At 48.7% G+C, this 17947-nt stretch overlaps 1 protein-coding gene across 4 annotated transcripts in view; it reads right to left on the bottom strand.

Annotated features, from left to right (window-relative positions):
- Positions 1-17947, bottom strand: part of LOC144509221 (mitogen-activated protein kinase kinase kinase 5-like) — a 186962-nt gene that overhangs the window by 30153 nt on the left and 138862 nt on the right. For all 4 annotated transcript variants that reach the window (XM_078237733.1, XM_078237734.1, XM_078237735.1 and 1 more), the window contains 6 exons: positions 14855-15020; positions 14590-14755; positions 11193-11375; positions 10201-10306; positions 5805-6048; positions 235-347 (listed from right to left, as the gene is read on the bottom strand). In XM_078237733.1, the coding sequence (XP_078093859.1) occupies positions 235-347; positions 5805-6048; positions 10201-10306; positions 11193-11375; positions 14590-14755; positions 14855-15020 (978 nt within the window). The remainder of the gene's footprint in view (positions 1-234; positions 348-5804; positions 6049-10200; positions 10307-11192; positions 11376-14589; positions 14756-14854; positions 15021-17947) is intronic.

Raw genomic sequence — 17947 nt, 5'->3', positions numbered from 1 at the left:
TGTGCCATTTCACACAGAAAACTATAAGATTCTAGCCATCCTTTGCAGCCAAATGGAAACAGCGGCTAAACAGCAGGCTGGTCAGTAGATGGATTGCACTGGCATGGCAGATTGGGTGGGGGGGTGGGGGGGGGAGTGATATTTGTCCAATTGGAGGAATGGATCAAACACTCCTCAGTCTGGGAATTCCAGCTGTATCTGCGCCGATCGATTCTTTGCTGACTTGTCACTCACCTGTGGATTCTGATCTTTTTCGGAGTGACTCAAGTTCATGGTTCCTCTGCTGGAGAGCTTGTACTAGAAGCTGTTGGAACATTCTCTCTTTCTCTGCAAGGTCTTCGAGAAGGCTGCAAAGTTAAAGACCCGGTAAATTAATGGAGGCAACTTATTTGGTTAATTCTTCATCCATTCATCATTCTCCAGCGCGTTGCCGGGATCAATCTGAGTACAGGACCTGCCCTCAGCCAGCCTTCTCCTCAAACTCAGCTAAAACCACATTGCACTAAGCTGATCTTTCTCTACATCCTAGCTATGACTGGAACACTGCATTCTAGACTCTCTCCTTTCCTTCTCTATGAACGGTACGCTTTGTCTGTACAGTGCGCAAGAAACAATACTTTTCACTGTATATTAATACATGTGACAATAATAAATCAAAATCAATGTCATGAATTTCAGAATCTGATTAAATAAATACCCCACGCCAGGTAAAAGGACAATGTTACAGGTGCAACATAAGACTGGACAGCTAAGAAGGGCTTATCTGAGGCTGGGACTGAATGGGGCAGGATGACTTGAACCTGCTAACCTGTGATTGTGGCTGATACAGGCACATTGGAAAGACACTTTTAGTGTCAGGGTAACCATTGCAGCTGGGATCTGTCTAGCTTCAGTGGTTGGGAAATCATTGGTAGAAATTCGGAGGGATTCCCACCACGGGAATCAGAGCAGGTGGGGGGGTGGGGGAGGGGGGGGGGACCATGCCAAGGTCTGTTGACTTCAGGCCGTATTTTCCGGTTTTGGGATGAGTGCGGCTGGAAAGTCCCACCCCCATATCTTAAAAGTTTGATGGAATTTTTCGAGGAGGTGACTAGGTGTGTAGATGAGGCCAGTGCAGTTGATATCGTCAACATGGACTTCAGTAAGGCTTTTGACAAGGTCCCACATGGGAGGCAATGAACAAGGTAAAAACCCATGAGATCCAGGGCAATTTGGCTAACTAGATCCAAAATTGGTTTAGTGGCAGGAGGCAGAAGGTTGTTTTTGTGACAGGAAGCCGGTGTCCAGTGGTGTTCTGCAGGGATCGGTGCTGGGTCCCTTGTTGTTTGTGGTGTACATTAATGATCTGGATGTGAATGTAGGAGTAAATCTGTAGATGACACAAAAATTGGTGGTGTGGTCAATAGCGAGGGGGAAAGCCTTAGATTACAGGACAATATAGATGGGCTGGTCAGATGGGCAGAACAATGGCAAATGAAATTTAACCATGAAAAGTGAGAGGTAATTCATTTTGGGAGGAATAACAAGGCAAGGGAATACACAATGAATGGTTGATCCCTAGGAAGTACAGAGGATCAGAGGGACCTTATTGTGCATGTCCATAGATCTCTGAAGACAGCAGGAGAGGTAGATAAGGTTAAGAAGGCATATGGGATACTTGCCTTTTTCATCTGAAGCACAGAATATAAGAGCAGTGGGTTATGATGGAGCTGTATATAAAACGTTGGTTAGATCACAGCTGGGGTACAGCGTGCAGTTCTGGTCACCACATTATAGGAAGGATGTGATTGCCCGGGAGAGGGTGCAGAGGAGATTCACCAGGATGTTGCTGAGCTGGAGCTTTTCAGCTATGAGGAGAGGCTGGATAGGCTGGGGTTGTTTTCCTTGGAGCAGAGAAGGCTGAGCGGGGACCTGATTGAGGGGTACAAAATTATCAGGGACATAGGTAGGGTGGATCGGAAGAAACTTTTCTCCTTCGCAGAGAGGTCAATAACCAGGGGGCATAGATTTAAGGGGAGGGGCAGGAGGTTTAGAGGGGATTTGAGGGAAAACATTTTCACTCAGAGGGTTTCGAGAATCTGGAACTCACTGCTTGGAAGGGTGGTGGAGGGGGGAACCCTCACAGCATTTAAGAAGCATTTAGATGAGCACTTGAAATGCCTTAGCATACAAGGCTCCAGACCAAGTGCTGGAAAATAGGATTAGAATAGATAGATGGTTGATGGCCGGCACAGACATGATGGGCAGAAGAGCCTCTTTCCGTGTTGTAAAACTCTATGATTTGAACGAGGTTAACAATTAGAGAGTGTTTAATTTGATCTTTTTCTGTGTAGATTGAAGGGTATCAAAGTGTTTAAAATGTTTGATGGGGTCGATATGGAGAAACCTTTCCCCCTGGTGGGGGAATCAAGAATGAGGGAACATAATCTAAAAAGGAGTTGAGCGATTCAGGATTGCAATCAGGAAATTCCTTTCCACACTGGGATAAGTGGAAATGTGAAACTCTCGCCCCAAAAGGCTATGGGTTCCGATGGTCAATTGGAGTTTCCAAGACTGGGACAGACAGATAATTATTGGGTGAGGATATTATGGGATATGGACAGAGAAAGCAGCTGAGATACAGCTGAGCCTTGCTGTGACTCCGCACTTGTACCTCTGGCTTCCAAGGTTAGAGTTATAGAAAGAAAGAAAGAAACCCTACAGTACAGAAAGAGGCCATTCGGCCCATCGAGTCTGCACCGACCACAATCCCACCCAGGCCCTACCCCCATATCCCTACATATTTTACCCACTAATCCCTCTAACCTACACATCTCAGGACACTAAGGGGCAATTTAAGCATGGCCAATCAACCTAACCCGCACATCTTTGGAATGTGGGAGGAAACCGGAGCACCCGGAGGAAACCCACGCAGACACGAGGAGAATGTGCAAACTCCACACAGACAGTCACCCAAGCCGGGAATCGAACCCAGGACCCTGGAGCTGTGAAGCAGCAGTGCTAATAGGCCAGAATTTTACCATACCGCTTGCCTCGGGAATCAGAGCGGGCAAGGGGCGGAACCATGGAAAGGTCCGTTGACCTCGGGCGGGATTTTACAGTTTCGGGATGAGCGAGGCCATAAAATCCTGCCCATAGAGTTTGAGAGCACAGCACGAGGCCCTTCAGTCCATCATGTCTGCGCTAGCCATCAAGCACCTATCTATTCTAATCCCATTTTTCAGCACTTGGTCCGTAGCCTTGTATGCTACAGCGTTTCAAGTGCTCATCTAAATGCTTCTTAACTGTTGGGAGGGTTCCCGCGTCTATCATGTTTTCAGGCACTGAGTTCCAGATTCCCAACACCCTCTGGGTGAAGAAGCTTTTCCTCAAATCCCCTCTAAATCTGGGTTCAAGTCCCGCTCCAGGGTTTGTGTGCAACAATCAAGGCCGACGGCCCAGTGCCGTACTGGGGGCGTGCTGCACTGTTACAGGTGCTGATTTTTAGATGAGGTGTTAAACTGAGGCCCAATCTTGCGTGGATGCAGGAGATCCCATGGCACAAATTTGAAGAAAAGCAGCGAAGTTACCCCAGGCAATATTTATCTCTCAAACAACGTGGCCAAAAACAGATCATAGGGTCATTGTCACATTGCTGATCGCGGCAGTTCTCTCTGTGAATAAACTGTCTCCCCTGTTTCCTACATTACAACAGTGACAATACTTCAGCTTGGCTGTACAGCACTTTGAGATGTCCATGGGCTGTGAAAAGTGTTACATAAATTCAAGTCCCTTTTTCATTTTAGGTCTAACTGAACGATGGAACAATCTCAGGGAGACAAATGGCCCACTTACTCTTGTTCCTACACAAAACTGTTGTGATATGTCTTTAGGGACATATTTTAAACTGCAGTCCATCACCATGTACTCTGTGAAAGGAACAGAGGTTCAGTCCTATAGGACAGGCACCTTCTACATAATCTCCCAGCTACCAGTGCCTGTGTATAGATTCCTCTCTTTGCAGGTACCAATGGACTCCGACTGGTCCTACATTGGTGCTGCAGTTGAATGCTCTTGTTTTCTCCGTAAGTGTTGCTTCTCGGCCTTTTAGCTACGACCAAGTGAGTCAGATCAAGCCCAAGATGGGGTGTAATGTCTTATCTTGTCAGCTTGGATCTTGTTTGTGTCTCTTGTGGGGACCATGAATTAGATTCAATTTGAATTTGAATTAATTTTTAGAGCAAGGAGATGGATTAAGGGCTCACCCTGCCCACTCTGGGCATTATCTTTGTAACTCTGAGAAATAAGTCTATTTTAAATGTATGCCTGACCAGGAATCATTCCTATCCTTACTGACTGCCATAGGTATATCAGAATGATTTACAAACTGATAATCAACCTGTTTGGCTACATAATGTCACACCTTCCAGGCTCATCAAGTTCAGAACTGGGACATGAACCCTGAACGCCTGGTCCAGAGGCAGGGCAATACCACTGCACTAGAAGACTTCATATTTAGTCTTATCTCTAAATAAGGAACCTGCATTGTTACTGATTGGTACATATGTGCTAAGCAGAAGGCCGCAACACAAACTTAGACATCAGCAATGCATCTAGAGGAGAGGTCAGACTTTGTTGCTGTATTATTCTCTGTTTGTCCATTCCCTGGGCTAGCAGTGACCGCTGTCCATTCTCTGGGCTAACAGTGACCACTGTCCATTCCCTGGACTAACAGTGGCCACTGTCCATTCCCTAGGCTAACAGTGGCCACTGTCCATTCCCTGGGCTAACAGTGACCACTGTCCATTCCCTAGGCTAACAGTGACCACTGTCCATTCCCTGGGCTAACAATGACCACTGTCCATTCCCTGGGCTAGCAGTGACCGCTGTCCATTCTCTGGGCTAACAGTGACCACTGTCCATTCCCTGGACTAACAGTGGCCACTGTCCATTCCCTAGGCTAACAGTGGCCACTGTCCATTCCCTGGGCTAACAGTGACCACTGTCCATTCCCTAGGCTAACAGTGACCACTGTCCATTCCCTGGGCTAACAATGACCACTGTCCATTCCCTGGGCTAACAGTGACCACTGTCTATTCCCCTAGGCTAACAGTGACCACTGTCCATTCCTTAGACTAACATTGACCACTGTCCATTCCCTAGGCTAACAGTGACCGCTGTCCATTCCCTAGGCTAACAGTGACCGCTGTCCATTCCCTAGGCTAACAGTGACCACTGTCCATTCCCTAGGCTAACAGTGACCACTGTCCATTCCCTAGGCTAACAGTGACCACTGTCCATTCCCTAGGCTAACAGTGACCGCTGTCCATTCCCTGGGGTAACAGTGACCACTGTCCATTCCCTGGGCTAACAGTGATCGCTGTCCATTCCCAAGGCTAACAGTGACCGCTGTCCATTCCCTGGGCTAACATTGACCACTGTCCATTCCCTAGGCTAACAGTGACCGCTGTCCATTCCCTGGGCTAACAGTGACCACTGTCCATTCCCTGGGCTAACAGTGATCGCTGTCCATTCCCTAGGCTAACAGTGACCGCTGTCCATTCCCTGGGCTAACAGTGACCGCTGTCCATTCCCTGGGCTAACATTGACCACTGTCCATTCCCTAGACTAACAGTGACCGCTGTCCATTCCCTGGGCTAACAGTGACCGCTGTCCATTCCCTGGGCTAACATTGACCACTGTCCATTCCCTAGACTAACAGTGACCGCTGTCCATTCCCTGGGCTAACAGTGACCACTGTCCATTCCCTGGGCTAACAGTGGCCGCTGTCCATTCCCTGGAGTAACAGTGACTGCTGTTCATACCAGTTTGTTTCTGCTCTCAGTCGACCGAGCTGTATAATGAGGCGGCAGGAGTTTTGCTGGGAATCGTGGGATACTGAGCGACTCAGTGTGCTGACACCCGAGGTTCCCGCGCCGTCCATCTGCAGATCCAATGCCTCTGGTTCCCGCATGTCGGGATCACTCCCGCTCCACTTCCCCAGAATGTTGTCCGTGCCTTGCTCGTCTGTCTCCTGATCAAAGGAGCCCTGTATTTGCAGCTTTGGGTCTGAAAGAGAAGATCGGAGTAAGACTCTGTGACAAGTAACTTTCTCATCGGCCCTTCCTTCAACTTGCTCCCCCACTTCCTCTCAAGGTGCTGACTCACCATTGGCAGACCAATGGCTGCCAGTTACCCACAAGTATCTTTGTTCAAATACCCATCTCTTGTACAGTAAACATCAAGGGGCCGATTCTCCCAGCATGCCATGCTGCTTTAGCAGCACAGTGGGCCAGGAGACCCAAACGGAGGCCATGTAGTGGAAAGTGTGGAGGCATTGGCGGTGCTCTTTCAGCAATCACTGGAGGCAGGGAGGGTTGCAGAGGACTGGAAAGTAGCTAATGTAACACCGCTGTCTAAGAAGGGAGGGAGGCAGCAGATGGGAAATTATAGGCCGGTTAGCCTGACTTCGGTCATTGGCAAGATTTCAGAGTCCATTATTAAAGATGAGATTGCAGAGTACTTGGAAGTGCATGATAAAATAGGACTGAGTCAGCACGGCTTCGTCAAAGGGACATCATGTCTGACAAATCTGTTAGAGTTCTTTGAGGAGTTAACAAGGAAGTTAGATAAAGGAGAACCAGTGGACGTGATTTATTTAGATTTCCAGAAGGCCTTTGACAAGGTGCCACATAGGAGACTGTTAAATAGGTTAAGTGCCCATGGTGTTAAGGGTAAGATCCTGGCATGGATAGAGGATTGGCTGACTGGCAGAAAGCAGAGAATGGGGATAAAGGGGTCTTTTTCAGGATGGCAGCCGGTGACTAGTGGTGTGCCTCAGGGGTCAGTGCTGGGACCACAACTTTTCACAATATACATTAACGATTTGGAGGAAGGGACTGAAGGCACTGTTGCTAAGTTTGCAGATGATACAAAGATATGTAGAGGGACAGGTAGTATTGAGGAAGTAGGGGGCCGCAGAAAGACTTGGACAGGTTAGCAGAGTGGGCAAAGAAGTGGCAGATGGAATACAATGTGGAAAAGTGTGAGGTTATGCATTTTGAAAGGAGGAATGGAGGTATAGACTATTTTCTAAATGGGAAAATTCTTAGGAAATCAGAAACACAAAGGGACTTGGGAGTCCTTGTTCAAGATTCTCTTAAGGTTAACATGCAGGTTCAGTCGACAGTTAGGAAGGCAAATGCAATGTTAGCATTCATGTCGAGAGGGCTAGAATACAAGAGCAGGGATGTAGTTCTGAGGCTGTATAAGGACCTGGTCAGACCCCATTTGGAGTATTGTGAGCAGTTTTGGGCCCCATATCTAAGGAAGGATTTGCTGGCCTTGGAAAGGGTCCAGAGGAGGTTCACAGGAATGATCCCTGGAATGAAGAGCTTGTCGTATGAGGAACGGTTGAGGACTCTGGGTCTGTACTCGTTGGAGTTTAGAAGGATGAGGGGGGATCTTATTGAAACTTACAGGATACTGCAAGGCCTGCATAGAGTGGACGTGGACAGAATGTTTCCACGAGTCAGAAAAACTAGAACCAGAGGGCACAACCTCAGGCTAAAGAGACGATCCTTTAAAACAGAGTTGAGGAGGAATTTCTTCAGCCAGAGAGTGGTGAATCTGTGGAACTCTTTGCCGCAGAAGGCTGTGGAGGCCGGGTCATTGAGTGTCTTTAGGACAGAGACAGATAGGTTCTTGATTAATAAGGTGTTATGGGGAAAAGGCAGGAGAATGGGGATGAGAAAAAAATCAGCCATGATTGAATGGCGGAGCAGACGCAGTGGGCCGAGTGGCCTAATTCTGCTCCTATGTCTTTTGGTCTTATGCTTCCCACTGAGCACCACGGCCTCTGGCCGTCAGATTTCGGGCATCGTCAGCTCTGCGCCAGAAATCGGCGCAGAACCATGTAAACGATGTAAATCACAATTTAAATGTAATTGCAGACCCGGGACTACCAACTAAACCTCGGCTGACGTTGGAGAATTGAGAGGTAGATTTTATTCCGACAATGACCCAGCCACTCCTCTAATGCAGATAAGTGGAAGGTAATCAAACAACAAATTCTGAGGCAGAGTATAATTCGTTGCTTAAGAAAACATGGATTAATCAAGGAAAGTTGCTAAAAGGAGGTTGTGTCTCTCATTCAATTGAAGTTTTCGAGGAGGCAGCAAGGGGAGTCGATGAGGACAGTCTATTTGATGTAGTCTACGTGGATTTTTAGCAAGGATTTTGACAAGATCCCACTTTGCAAACCGATAGAACAAGTAAAAGCCATGGGATCCGAGGAAAAGGGGCAAGTTGGATTCAAAATTGGTTCAACAGCTCACAGCAAACAGTGATATTCAACAGGTATTTTTGTAACTGGAAAGCTATTCCTATTGGGTGTTATGTATCGTTATTACATCTTTTGCTTCTTGTGGCATTTAATCAATGAATGTAGGGAGTGTTTAAAGAAATTTCAGGTTCTTAAAAAATATATTCGTTCTCGCTTGGCTGTTGCTGGCCGGGCCAGAATTTATTGCCCTTCCCTAACTGCCCTTTGAGAAGGTGGTGGTGAGCTTTCTTCTTGAATCGCTGCAGTCCATGTGGTGCAGATACACCCACAGTGCTGTTAGAGAGGGAGTTCCTGGATTTTGACGCAGTGACAATTGGCGGTGAGGTTGACATTGAGATAGAAGGCTGGGGATGACAGGAAGTTATCAAGGGACTGGTCCAGTGGGAAGAGAAGGGGCAAATGGAGTCGACTCCTGAGAAGTGTGAGGCGAGGTATTTGGGGAGGAGCACTCGAGTTGCAATAGAATACACGCTTTAAGTTGGTAATTAAGCACAGCTATCCCCAACAGAGGAAAGGCTAGAGAATCATTGCAGGAGGAGAGAAACCAGTTCCCTCTGGAGGTCTGGGAGAGTCTGTGACTTTTACTGTCTTGGACTTGAACCGGTTTTAAGGTACAGGCCGGCTTCAGTCTCATTCTTCCTAAACATGTATTGGGATTTACAAGAGCAAACAGTGCAAAGGAATGGACTATAAATGGTCATATTGTGAGGAGGATGGAGGAACAGGGGGACCTTGGATTGCATGCTCACAGCTCCCTGAAGCAGGGAGATATGATGGTGAAGAAGGGATACTTTCCTTTATTAGCCAAGGCATGGATTACAAGAGCAGAAGACAAGTTACGCTTGTTCACACCAGCTCACAGCTGGGGTACTGTCTATGGTTCTGGTCACTGCATTGCATTAAGCAGGTTATCTTGCTGGAGCGGGTACAGACCAGATTGATAAAGATGTTGCCAGGAATGACCATGTGAGGAAAGGGTGGATTTGCTGGGGTTATTTTCTTTGGATAGGGGAGGTATAATTGAAGTGTATAAAATATGTGGCCCTAATTATAGTGGATAGGGAGTACCTGTTTCCCTTGTGAGGTCAGAAATTGGGCGGCATAGAATCCTTGGCCAAAGGGTTAGAGTGGAGTTTAATCTTTTTTACCACTCATAGCATGGTGAAATTTGAACTCTTTGTCTGAAAAGATATCGGAGACAGAAACCTTCATCGTATTAAAGAAAACATTTGATATGCACTTGAGGTGCTGGAAACTAAAGGGCGAAAGGACAAGAGCTGGAAAGTGGATTGGGGCTGGGACAGATGCAATGGGCGGAATGGCCTCTTTCTGAGCTGTGAATTTCTCTGATTCTAAGAGGTTTTGTACTTCTGCGCTCCACTATGTTGCAGTGGAGTTGGTAAACCTTAACAACATTAAGGGCATTTAAATGGTCATTGGATAAACATATGGATGATATTGGAATAGCATAGGTTAGAGGGGCTTTAGATTGGTTTCACTGGTCGGCGCAACATCGAGGGCCGAAGGGTCTGTACTGCGCTGTAATGTTCTATGTTCTAACATAGCGATTCGTTGTTTTAAATATCCATCAGAAGTCAATGTGGGGCTCTGAATGGGAAACTGCAATCCAAACAAGAGAGGCCCTCCACTCTCCTGCTCGCTGGGGGGCGGGAGGGTCAAGGGGTTTGTGGGCCAGGGGTTGGGGGGGGGTGGTGCTGGTGTGTGGCGAGGGGAGCTGATTAGCCTAAAGACTCCCCAACACTGGGGCAGGATAGTGAGAGGATCAGTTATACTTTGAGGTGCCGTGGATGAGAGGAAAGGGTTTGATGAAATGGAGGAGATTGCACTGAGGACCAATCCCTGGCCCCACCACGTACCTGGGATTAGAATACTGAAGGCTATCTGCATGGCCTTGCGAATGATGTTGTCCAAGCCAAACATCCAGTGTGGTTTAATCTGGTGATGTCGGAGCACTTTTATCACCTGGAAAGAATAGCCCGATGAATCAGTAAAGCCATCGTGTGTGTGTGTGTGTGTGTGTGTGTGTGTGTGTGTGTGTGTGTGTGTGTGTGTGTGTGTGTGAGTGTGAGTGTGTGTCTGTGTGTGTGTGTGTGTGTGTGTGTGTGTGTGTGTGTGAGTGTGTGTCTGTGTGTGTGTGAGTGTGTGTCTGTGTATAAACTGCAACGTTCCCGCTCCCTGCGCCCCCACCCTCGCTCACACCCCCCCCACCCTCACTCACAGCGTCCCCACCCTCACTCACAGCGCCCCCACCCTCGCTCACAGCGACCCCACCCTCGCTCACTGCGACCCCACCCTCACTCACAGCGTCCCCACCCTCACTCACAGCGTCCCCACCCTCACTCACAGCGCCCCCACCCTCACTCACAGCGCCCCCACCCTCGCTCACAGCGCCCCCACCCTCGCTCACTGCGCCCCCACCCTCGCTCACTGCGACCCCACCCTCACTCACTGCGACCCCACCCTCACTCACAGCGTCCCCACCCTCACTCACAGCGCCCCCACCCTCACTCACAGCGTCCCCACCCTCACTCACAGCGCCCCGGTCTCACAGCGTCCCCACCCTCGCTCACTGCGCCCCCACCCTCGCTCACAGCGCCCCCACCCTCACTCACAGCGTCCCGGTCTCACAGCGTCCCCACCCTCACTCACAGCGCCCCCACCCTCACTCACAGCGTCCCCACCCTCACTCACAGCGCCCCCACCCTCACTCACAGCGTCCCGGTCTCACAGCGTCCCCACCCTCACTCACAGCGCCCCCACCCTCACTCACAGCGCCCCCACCCTCACTCACAGCGTCCCGGTCTCTCAGTGTCCCGGTTGTGTGTCACCTCACTGGCTTTACACTTACCGCATCTTGGAAGCTGAAGATGATGATCTGGATCTCGTTGAGTACCCCCTTGTCAAAGTGTATCTCTGTCTGCAGGTTAGACAGGGCTTTGACAATCAGCTTGTGGTTTGGGGATCGAATGTAGTCCTTCAGACAGGTGACCAGTTGCCTGATGTGTTCACATGTTAACTTGGAGTCAGATTTCTGTTTTGAAGTGAGGAAGGAATAAAATTGTGTGAACAACACATGAAACCGCTGGAAGCAGCTTCCTCACCGCGCGGGCAACACATTAAACCCAGATAGAAGGAGCTGACCAACCTTTTATACCCAGAGAGAAGGAGTAAACCAACAGCCAAGTTTAAATTTAGTTCATTTATTAGTTTCACAAGTAGGCTTACATTAACACTGCAATGAAGTCACTGCGAAAATCCCCTAGTTGCCACACTCCGGCACCTGTTCGGGTACACTGAGGGAGAATTTAGCACCTAACCAACACGTCTTTCGGACTGTGGCAGGAAGCTGGAGCACCCGGAGGAAACCCACGCAGACATGGGGAGAACGTGCAGACTCCACAGAGACAGTGACCCAAGCCGGGAATCAAACCTGGATCCCTGGCACTGTGAGGCAGCAGTGCCAACCACCGCGCCACCCAATTCCTGCTACTCTGTTATTTACACAGCACAGGTTTACATTCCCGTGTGGGAAGGGCTGAGAGAAAACAGTCACACGTTTCCTCCTGCTCTGAGGGGAGATGTTTAGCTTCAGTTCACCACGACTCTGGACTTTCATCGCCCCAGCACCATGGGATGTAACAAATCGCATGGCAGCCAATGAGATACTTTTGTTGCTCAGTCGCTGGTATAAGCTCGGCAGCCAATCTGCACCCAGCAACCTCCCTCACTCAGCGATTAGATAAGCAACCAATTAAACTCCTTCGATAGGGTTGGCTGAGGGGTAAATACAGACCAGGATGCCAGGCTTAACAGCCTCTCCCCTTCTTCCAAATAGTGCCGTGGGGTCTTTTTCATTCACCCGGGAGAGACGTCGCGCCCTCGGCTTAACACCTCAGAAGATTGTGTGCTCTTCATTTGTGGGCCTCGCTGGCTGGGCCAGCATTTATTGCCCATTTCTAACTGCCCTCCACTTCACAGGGCCTTTGAGAGTCAACCACATTGCTCTGGATCTGGAGTCATAGAGAGACCAGCCCGGGTGAGGATCATAGGCTTCAGGATATTTGTGAACCAGTTGTAAAAACCAGGGCTTGTAAAAGACCTGGTTTTACGACAAACAATTTAAAGTCGTCATTAGACTTTTTAATTCCAGATTTTCAAAAATGGAATTCAAGTTTCACCATCTGCTGTGGTGGGATTTGAACCCAGGTCCCCAGAGTCTCTGGATTACTAAATAAGTGACAACACCATCATGCCATCGCCTTCCCTAAAGGATGGACAAGACTGGAGAATCACGAGCGGCAGCTGGCATGATTCGCTGCCCCTTGGGTGTTGCAATCTACTCGCTCTCTGTCACAGCACATGGAGCTTGCATTTCTTGGAATGTTGTGCCTGGCAGCTTCACAAAGCCAAACAAACACAGGGTTTAAATCCTCGGATTTTCCTGGTAGTGAAGGAGCTACGCGCATGTGAGAAACATCAGACAGGAAAAGAGCAGTTGCTTCAACCAGCCTGACTACCAATACTCAGAGCGCCCCCTGAATCAGGTAAAGTTAGACAAGAATAAGAAAGAAGATAGAGAAAGAAGGATTATGAATTATGAACAAGGGGCTGGAGGAGGCCATTCAGCCCCTCGAGCGTGCCCCACCATTTAGTAAGATCATGGCTGATCTGATTGATATCACCTCAACTCGACATCCCACCTTCCCCAGATAACCTATCAATCCCCCGTCGCTTACCAAGAATCTATCCACCTCTGCCAAGACTCTGCGGCACGGTGGCACAGTGGATGGCACTGCTGCCTCTCAACACCAGGGACCCGGGTTCGATTCCCGGCTTGGGTCACTGTCTGTGTGGAGTTTGCACGTTCTCCCCATGCCTGCGTGGGTTTCCTCTGGGTGCTCTGGTTTCCTCCCACAGTCCAAAGATGTGCGGGTTAGATGGATTGGCCATGGTAAATTACCCCTTACTGTCAGGGGGATTAGCTAGGGTAAATGGATGGGGTTATAAGGACAGGGCCTAAGTGGGATTGTGGTCGGTGCAAACTCAATGGGCCGAATGGCCTCCTTCTGCACTGTAGGATTCTATGGTTCTAAGATTGTAACCTCAACCTTTCAGGAAGAGAACTCAGAGACTCTCAGCCCTCGGGGTGGAATAATTTTACCTCATCCCTGCTTTAAATGGGGGACCCCTTATTTTCAAACAGGTTCTAGATTCTTCCACAAGGGGAAACATGCTCTCCACATCCACCCTGTCCAGAACCCCCGGGATAACGTGCACAAGGTGGGGGATCTCCATTAATAGGACAGCTGAAAAGGCATTGTGTCACCAGGTACCAAGAGCCATTCAAACCTGCACAGCCTGGGGATCAATGATTCTCAACAGACTGGGGCAGTATTTACTAAACGACATTCAGGGGTGCTTCAGAGGACCAGATCAGGATAGCATCATCATAAATATCACCCCTCTACAAAGGTCTGACATTAAGTGAGTCGTCAGTCTCAACCTTCATTGGCGCACTGTACAAAGCTGACCATAAAACTGCACCAATCTTACTCACGGCCATATTGTTATCTGTTGTAGTATATGGATTTAGTATGTATATAATCTGTTGTAGCACCCAGATATGGGTGGCACGGTGGTACAGTGGTTAGCACTGCTGGCTAAGTGCATTGGCCATGCTAAATTCTCCCTCAGTGTACTCGAACAGGCGCCAGAGTGTGGCGACTGGGGGATTTTCACAGTAACTTCATTGCAGTGTTAATGTAAGCCTACTTGTGACACTAATAAATAAATAAACTAACGCACGGTAGCACAGTGGTTAGCACTGCTGCCTCACAGCACCAGGGACCCGGGTTCAATTCCCGGCCTTGGGTCACTGTCTGTGTGGAGTTTGCATGTTCTCCCCGTGTCTGCGTGGGTTTCCTCCCACAGTCCAAAGATGTGCAGGTTAGGCGGATCGGCCATGTTAAATTGACCCTAGTGCCAGGGGGATTAGCAGGGTAAATATGAGGGGTTATGGGGATAGGGCCTGGGTGGGATTGGGGTCGGCACAGACCCGATGGGCTGAATGGCCTCTCAGTCTGCACTGTAGGGATTCTATGAAATACTCAGCAGGTCAGGCAGCATCGCGGAGAAACGGAGTTAACATTTTAGGGCAATGACCTTTCGGCAGATCACCTCAGGCCAATCCAGTTCAGTTCACTTTCACCATGTGTGCAATCAGTCAGGAGTGAAGTGTTGCGTACCTGTGCCTGGGCTTCCAGAATGTTCTGGACCACAGTGTCGCAGTCCTCAGTCAGGATTTTGAAGAGCGTATCCCTGCGCTCGCTGTCCTTCTGTAATAGGAAGAGTCCCGCGTTTTCTTCCGGAGAGGAGGGAATGCTGAAATCATCCACTTGTTCCTCAACTACACTGAGAAGAACAAAGGCAGGGAAACGGATTAAAACACGGAGCGAGCTCACTGTGAACCGGAGAGAGCAGTGAAGGTGGGGATTAGAGAGGAGAGCTTACCTCAGAAACTCGGATTTTGGGGAGCTGCTTTTGACAGGCAGAGCTGGGATGGAACAGCTGCGACTCAGGAAAGGCACATTGTGTTTAAAGTCCAGGGGGTGGTGACCCTCACGCCCATCCTTACGGTGATCCGATGCAGGGACCGACAGACTGTGATAAAATTCACCTGGATAGTAAAAAGAGAGAGAAGAATTCAATCTCGGCAGGAATTAAAGGACTGCTCTGCAGCAAGAGATTAAAGATTACACACTGAGGTTGCAACGTGCCTGAAGATTGACTAGGTGCAGGATGTCGGGAGTGTGGCGAGTTGAGAGAGAGGGGATCAGAATTTATTATATGATGCCTTTCATCTCATATCCCATGTACTTCCCAGCCAATGATAATCTTCAGAATGATGAGTATCGAAGTGTAGTCACTGCTGTATTGTAGACTATTATGACAGCCCATTTGTACACAGCAAGCTCCCACAAACAGCAATGAATTGAATTATTGTCACATGTATTGGGATACAGTGAAAGTATTGTTTCTTGAGCACTATACAGACAAAACATACCGTTCATAGAGTACATAGGGGAGAAGGAAAGGATAGGGTGCAGAATGTAGTGTTGCAGTTACAGATAGGGTGAAAAGAAAGATCAGCTTAAAATGTGGTAGATCCATTCAAAAGTCTGATGGCACCAGGGGAGAAACTGTTCTCGAGTCGGTTGGTACGTATTTTCAGACTTTTGTATCTTTTTCCCGACAAAAGAAGGTGGAAGAGAGCATGTCCTTGATCATGCTGGCTGCTTTTCCAAGGTAGCGGGAAATGTAGACAGAGTCAATGGATGGGAGGCTGGTTTGAGTGATGGACTGGACTTCGTTCATGACCCTTTGTAGTTCCTTGCGGTCTTGGTCAGAGCAATGAGATGATGCCAAGATGAACAGTTTCTGGGTGTTAGCCAATGAATAGACGATGGTTAGAGCACTGGAGCTCTACAGTGTTTTCTTCAGATAATGCCACAGGATCTTTGACATTGACCTGAACCAGGAGGTGGGCTTTAGTTTCTCCTTTCAGTGCAGCTCTCCTCAGCACTGCAGCGTCAGCCTAGATTTTGTGCTCATCTGTCTGAAATGGGGCTTGAAGACACGGGCCTGAATTTTCAGGATGGTGAGTGCTCGGTGGTGGGGAATGTATCCCCCGCGCCCCACCCCAACGTCCTGCCCTAGATCCAGGGTGAGAACCATTTGTTTCCCAACACAGCCATCCGGCGCTCCCTAGCCTAAAGATTCAGAGCGGATGGGAGGAGGCCATTGAGTGATCACTTCAGGGTCTTAATTGGGGCAAGGGTGGGCTTCCAAGGCCCTGTCCAGCCCACCATAAAATGGCATCCGGGTCAGGGTGGGTGGGATCCTGGAGGGAATGCTATCCGTGCAATGGGCCGAGTAACCTCCTTCTGCACTGTAGGGATTCTATGGTTCTATTATGTGGTGACATCATCAGAAACATTTGGGAGATTTTCCCTCTCTTCCATCCTGGACCGTAAGCGAGTGACGCCTCTCCAATGAAGCTCCACTAACTGGTTGAGTAACCCACCGTGTGGCAAGCTGTTCATTCTTTTATCTTTGCTGTTAAAGTGAACACTCGGTACACACTCGGTACCACTGCAGCTATCAGCAACTCCCAAATGACTGGATAACTGTTCTTTAGCTATTGGCTGAATGATAAATATCGGCCAGGACACCAGTGAGCAATCATCTTGTCTTCTTCGAACAGTGCTGTGGGATCTTATCCAACCACCTGAGAAAGCAGATGGGGCTTCGGGTTAATGTCTTAACTTCAAGGCGATGTAGCACTCCCACAGCGTAGCCTAGATTGTGTGTTCAGCTCTCCGAATGGCAGAGAGGAGAGTCTTGTAGTGGAACTTTGTGTGTGTAAATTAAAACTCTCCCTCTTGTATGTTTTGTAAGATTTAATCGCTTACATCAATAGCCAGAATTTTACCGGCCCGCCCGCCACAGGAATCGGAGTGGGCGAGGGATGGAGCATTGGAAGATCCGTTGACCTCGGGTGGGATTTTACGGTTTTGGGATGAGCGAGGCCATAAAATTTCGCCCGACATCTCCAACACGTGTAGAGGCTTCTACCTTGTCACAGGTACACTGTGTTAGTGTAAGTATGTAGTATCAATGGGCAGCGGAATGGATTTCCCAGCTTAAAGGCTGACTGGAGACTGTGACCTTTCCTACTTTGGCTGAGGTGGGTTTGTTAACTGAGGAGGGTACAGGCCTGGGCCTGTGTGGGTGCATCAAACAACAGAGCACAGAGCTTTGCTCTACCTCCAGACACTGGCCGTGACAGAGCGACATTGGGTCTTAGCCACTGTTCGTGAAATGCCAAGAGGACAACCTCTGCCCCAACAGACATTTCGCCGAATGAGATAATTTACCTTTCTCGAGCTCTCTGGAGAAGCTTTATTTTTATTCATTTGTGGGACATGGGCATCGCTGGCTGGCCAGCATTTATTATGATTTGGAGATGCCGGCGTTGGACTGGGGTAAACACAGTAAGAAGTCTCACAACACCAGGTTAAAGTCCAACAGGTTTATTTGGTTGCAAAAGCCACTAGCTTTCGGAGTGCTGCCTCTTTGTCAGGTGAATAGAACTCCCACTCATACTTCCAAGTCAGGATGGTGAGTGGCTTGGAGGGGAACTTACAGGTGTTCCCATTTATCTGCTGCCCTTGTCCTTCTAGATGGAAGTGGTTGTGGGTTTGAAAGGTGCTGTCTAAGGATCTTTGGTGAATTACTGCAGTGCATCTTGTAGATAGTACACACTGCTGCTACTGAGCGTCCGTGGTGGCGAGATTTAATGTTTGTAGATGTGGTGCCAATCAAGCGGGCTGATTTGTCCTGGATGGTGTCAAGCTTCTTGAGTGTTGTTGGAGCCACACCCATCCAGGCAAGTGGGGAGTATTCCATCACACTCCTGATTTGTACATTGTAGATGGTGGACAGGCTTTAGGGAGTCAGGAGGTGAGTTACTCGCCACAGTATTCCTAGCCTGAGGCTTAAGAATGGGCAGTACATGTGGTACACCACTGTTATCTGTTATCT

This window comes from Mustelus asterias, chromosome 21 (assembly GCF_964213995.1).
Source record: "Mustelus asterias chromosome 21, sMusAst1.hap1.1, whole genome shotgun sequence".
NCBI classification, from domain to species: Eukaryota; Metazoa; Chordata; class Chondrichthyes; order Carcharhiniformes; family Triakidae; genus Mustelus; species Mustelus asterias.
The sequence above is the reverse complement of the archived record's forward strand: the minus strand, read 5'-3'. Positions and strand labels throughout refer to the sequence as shown.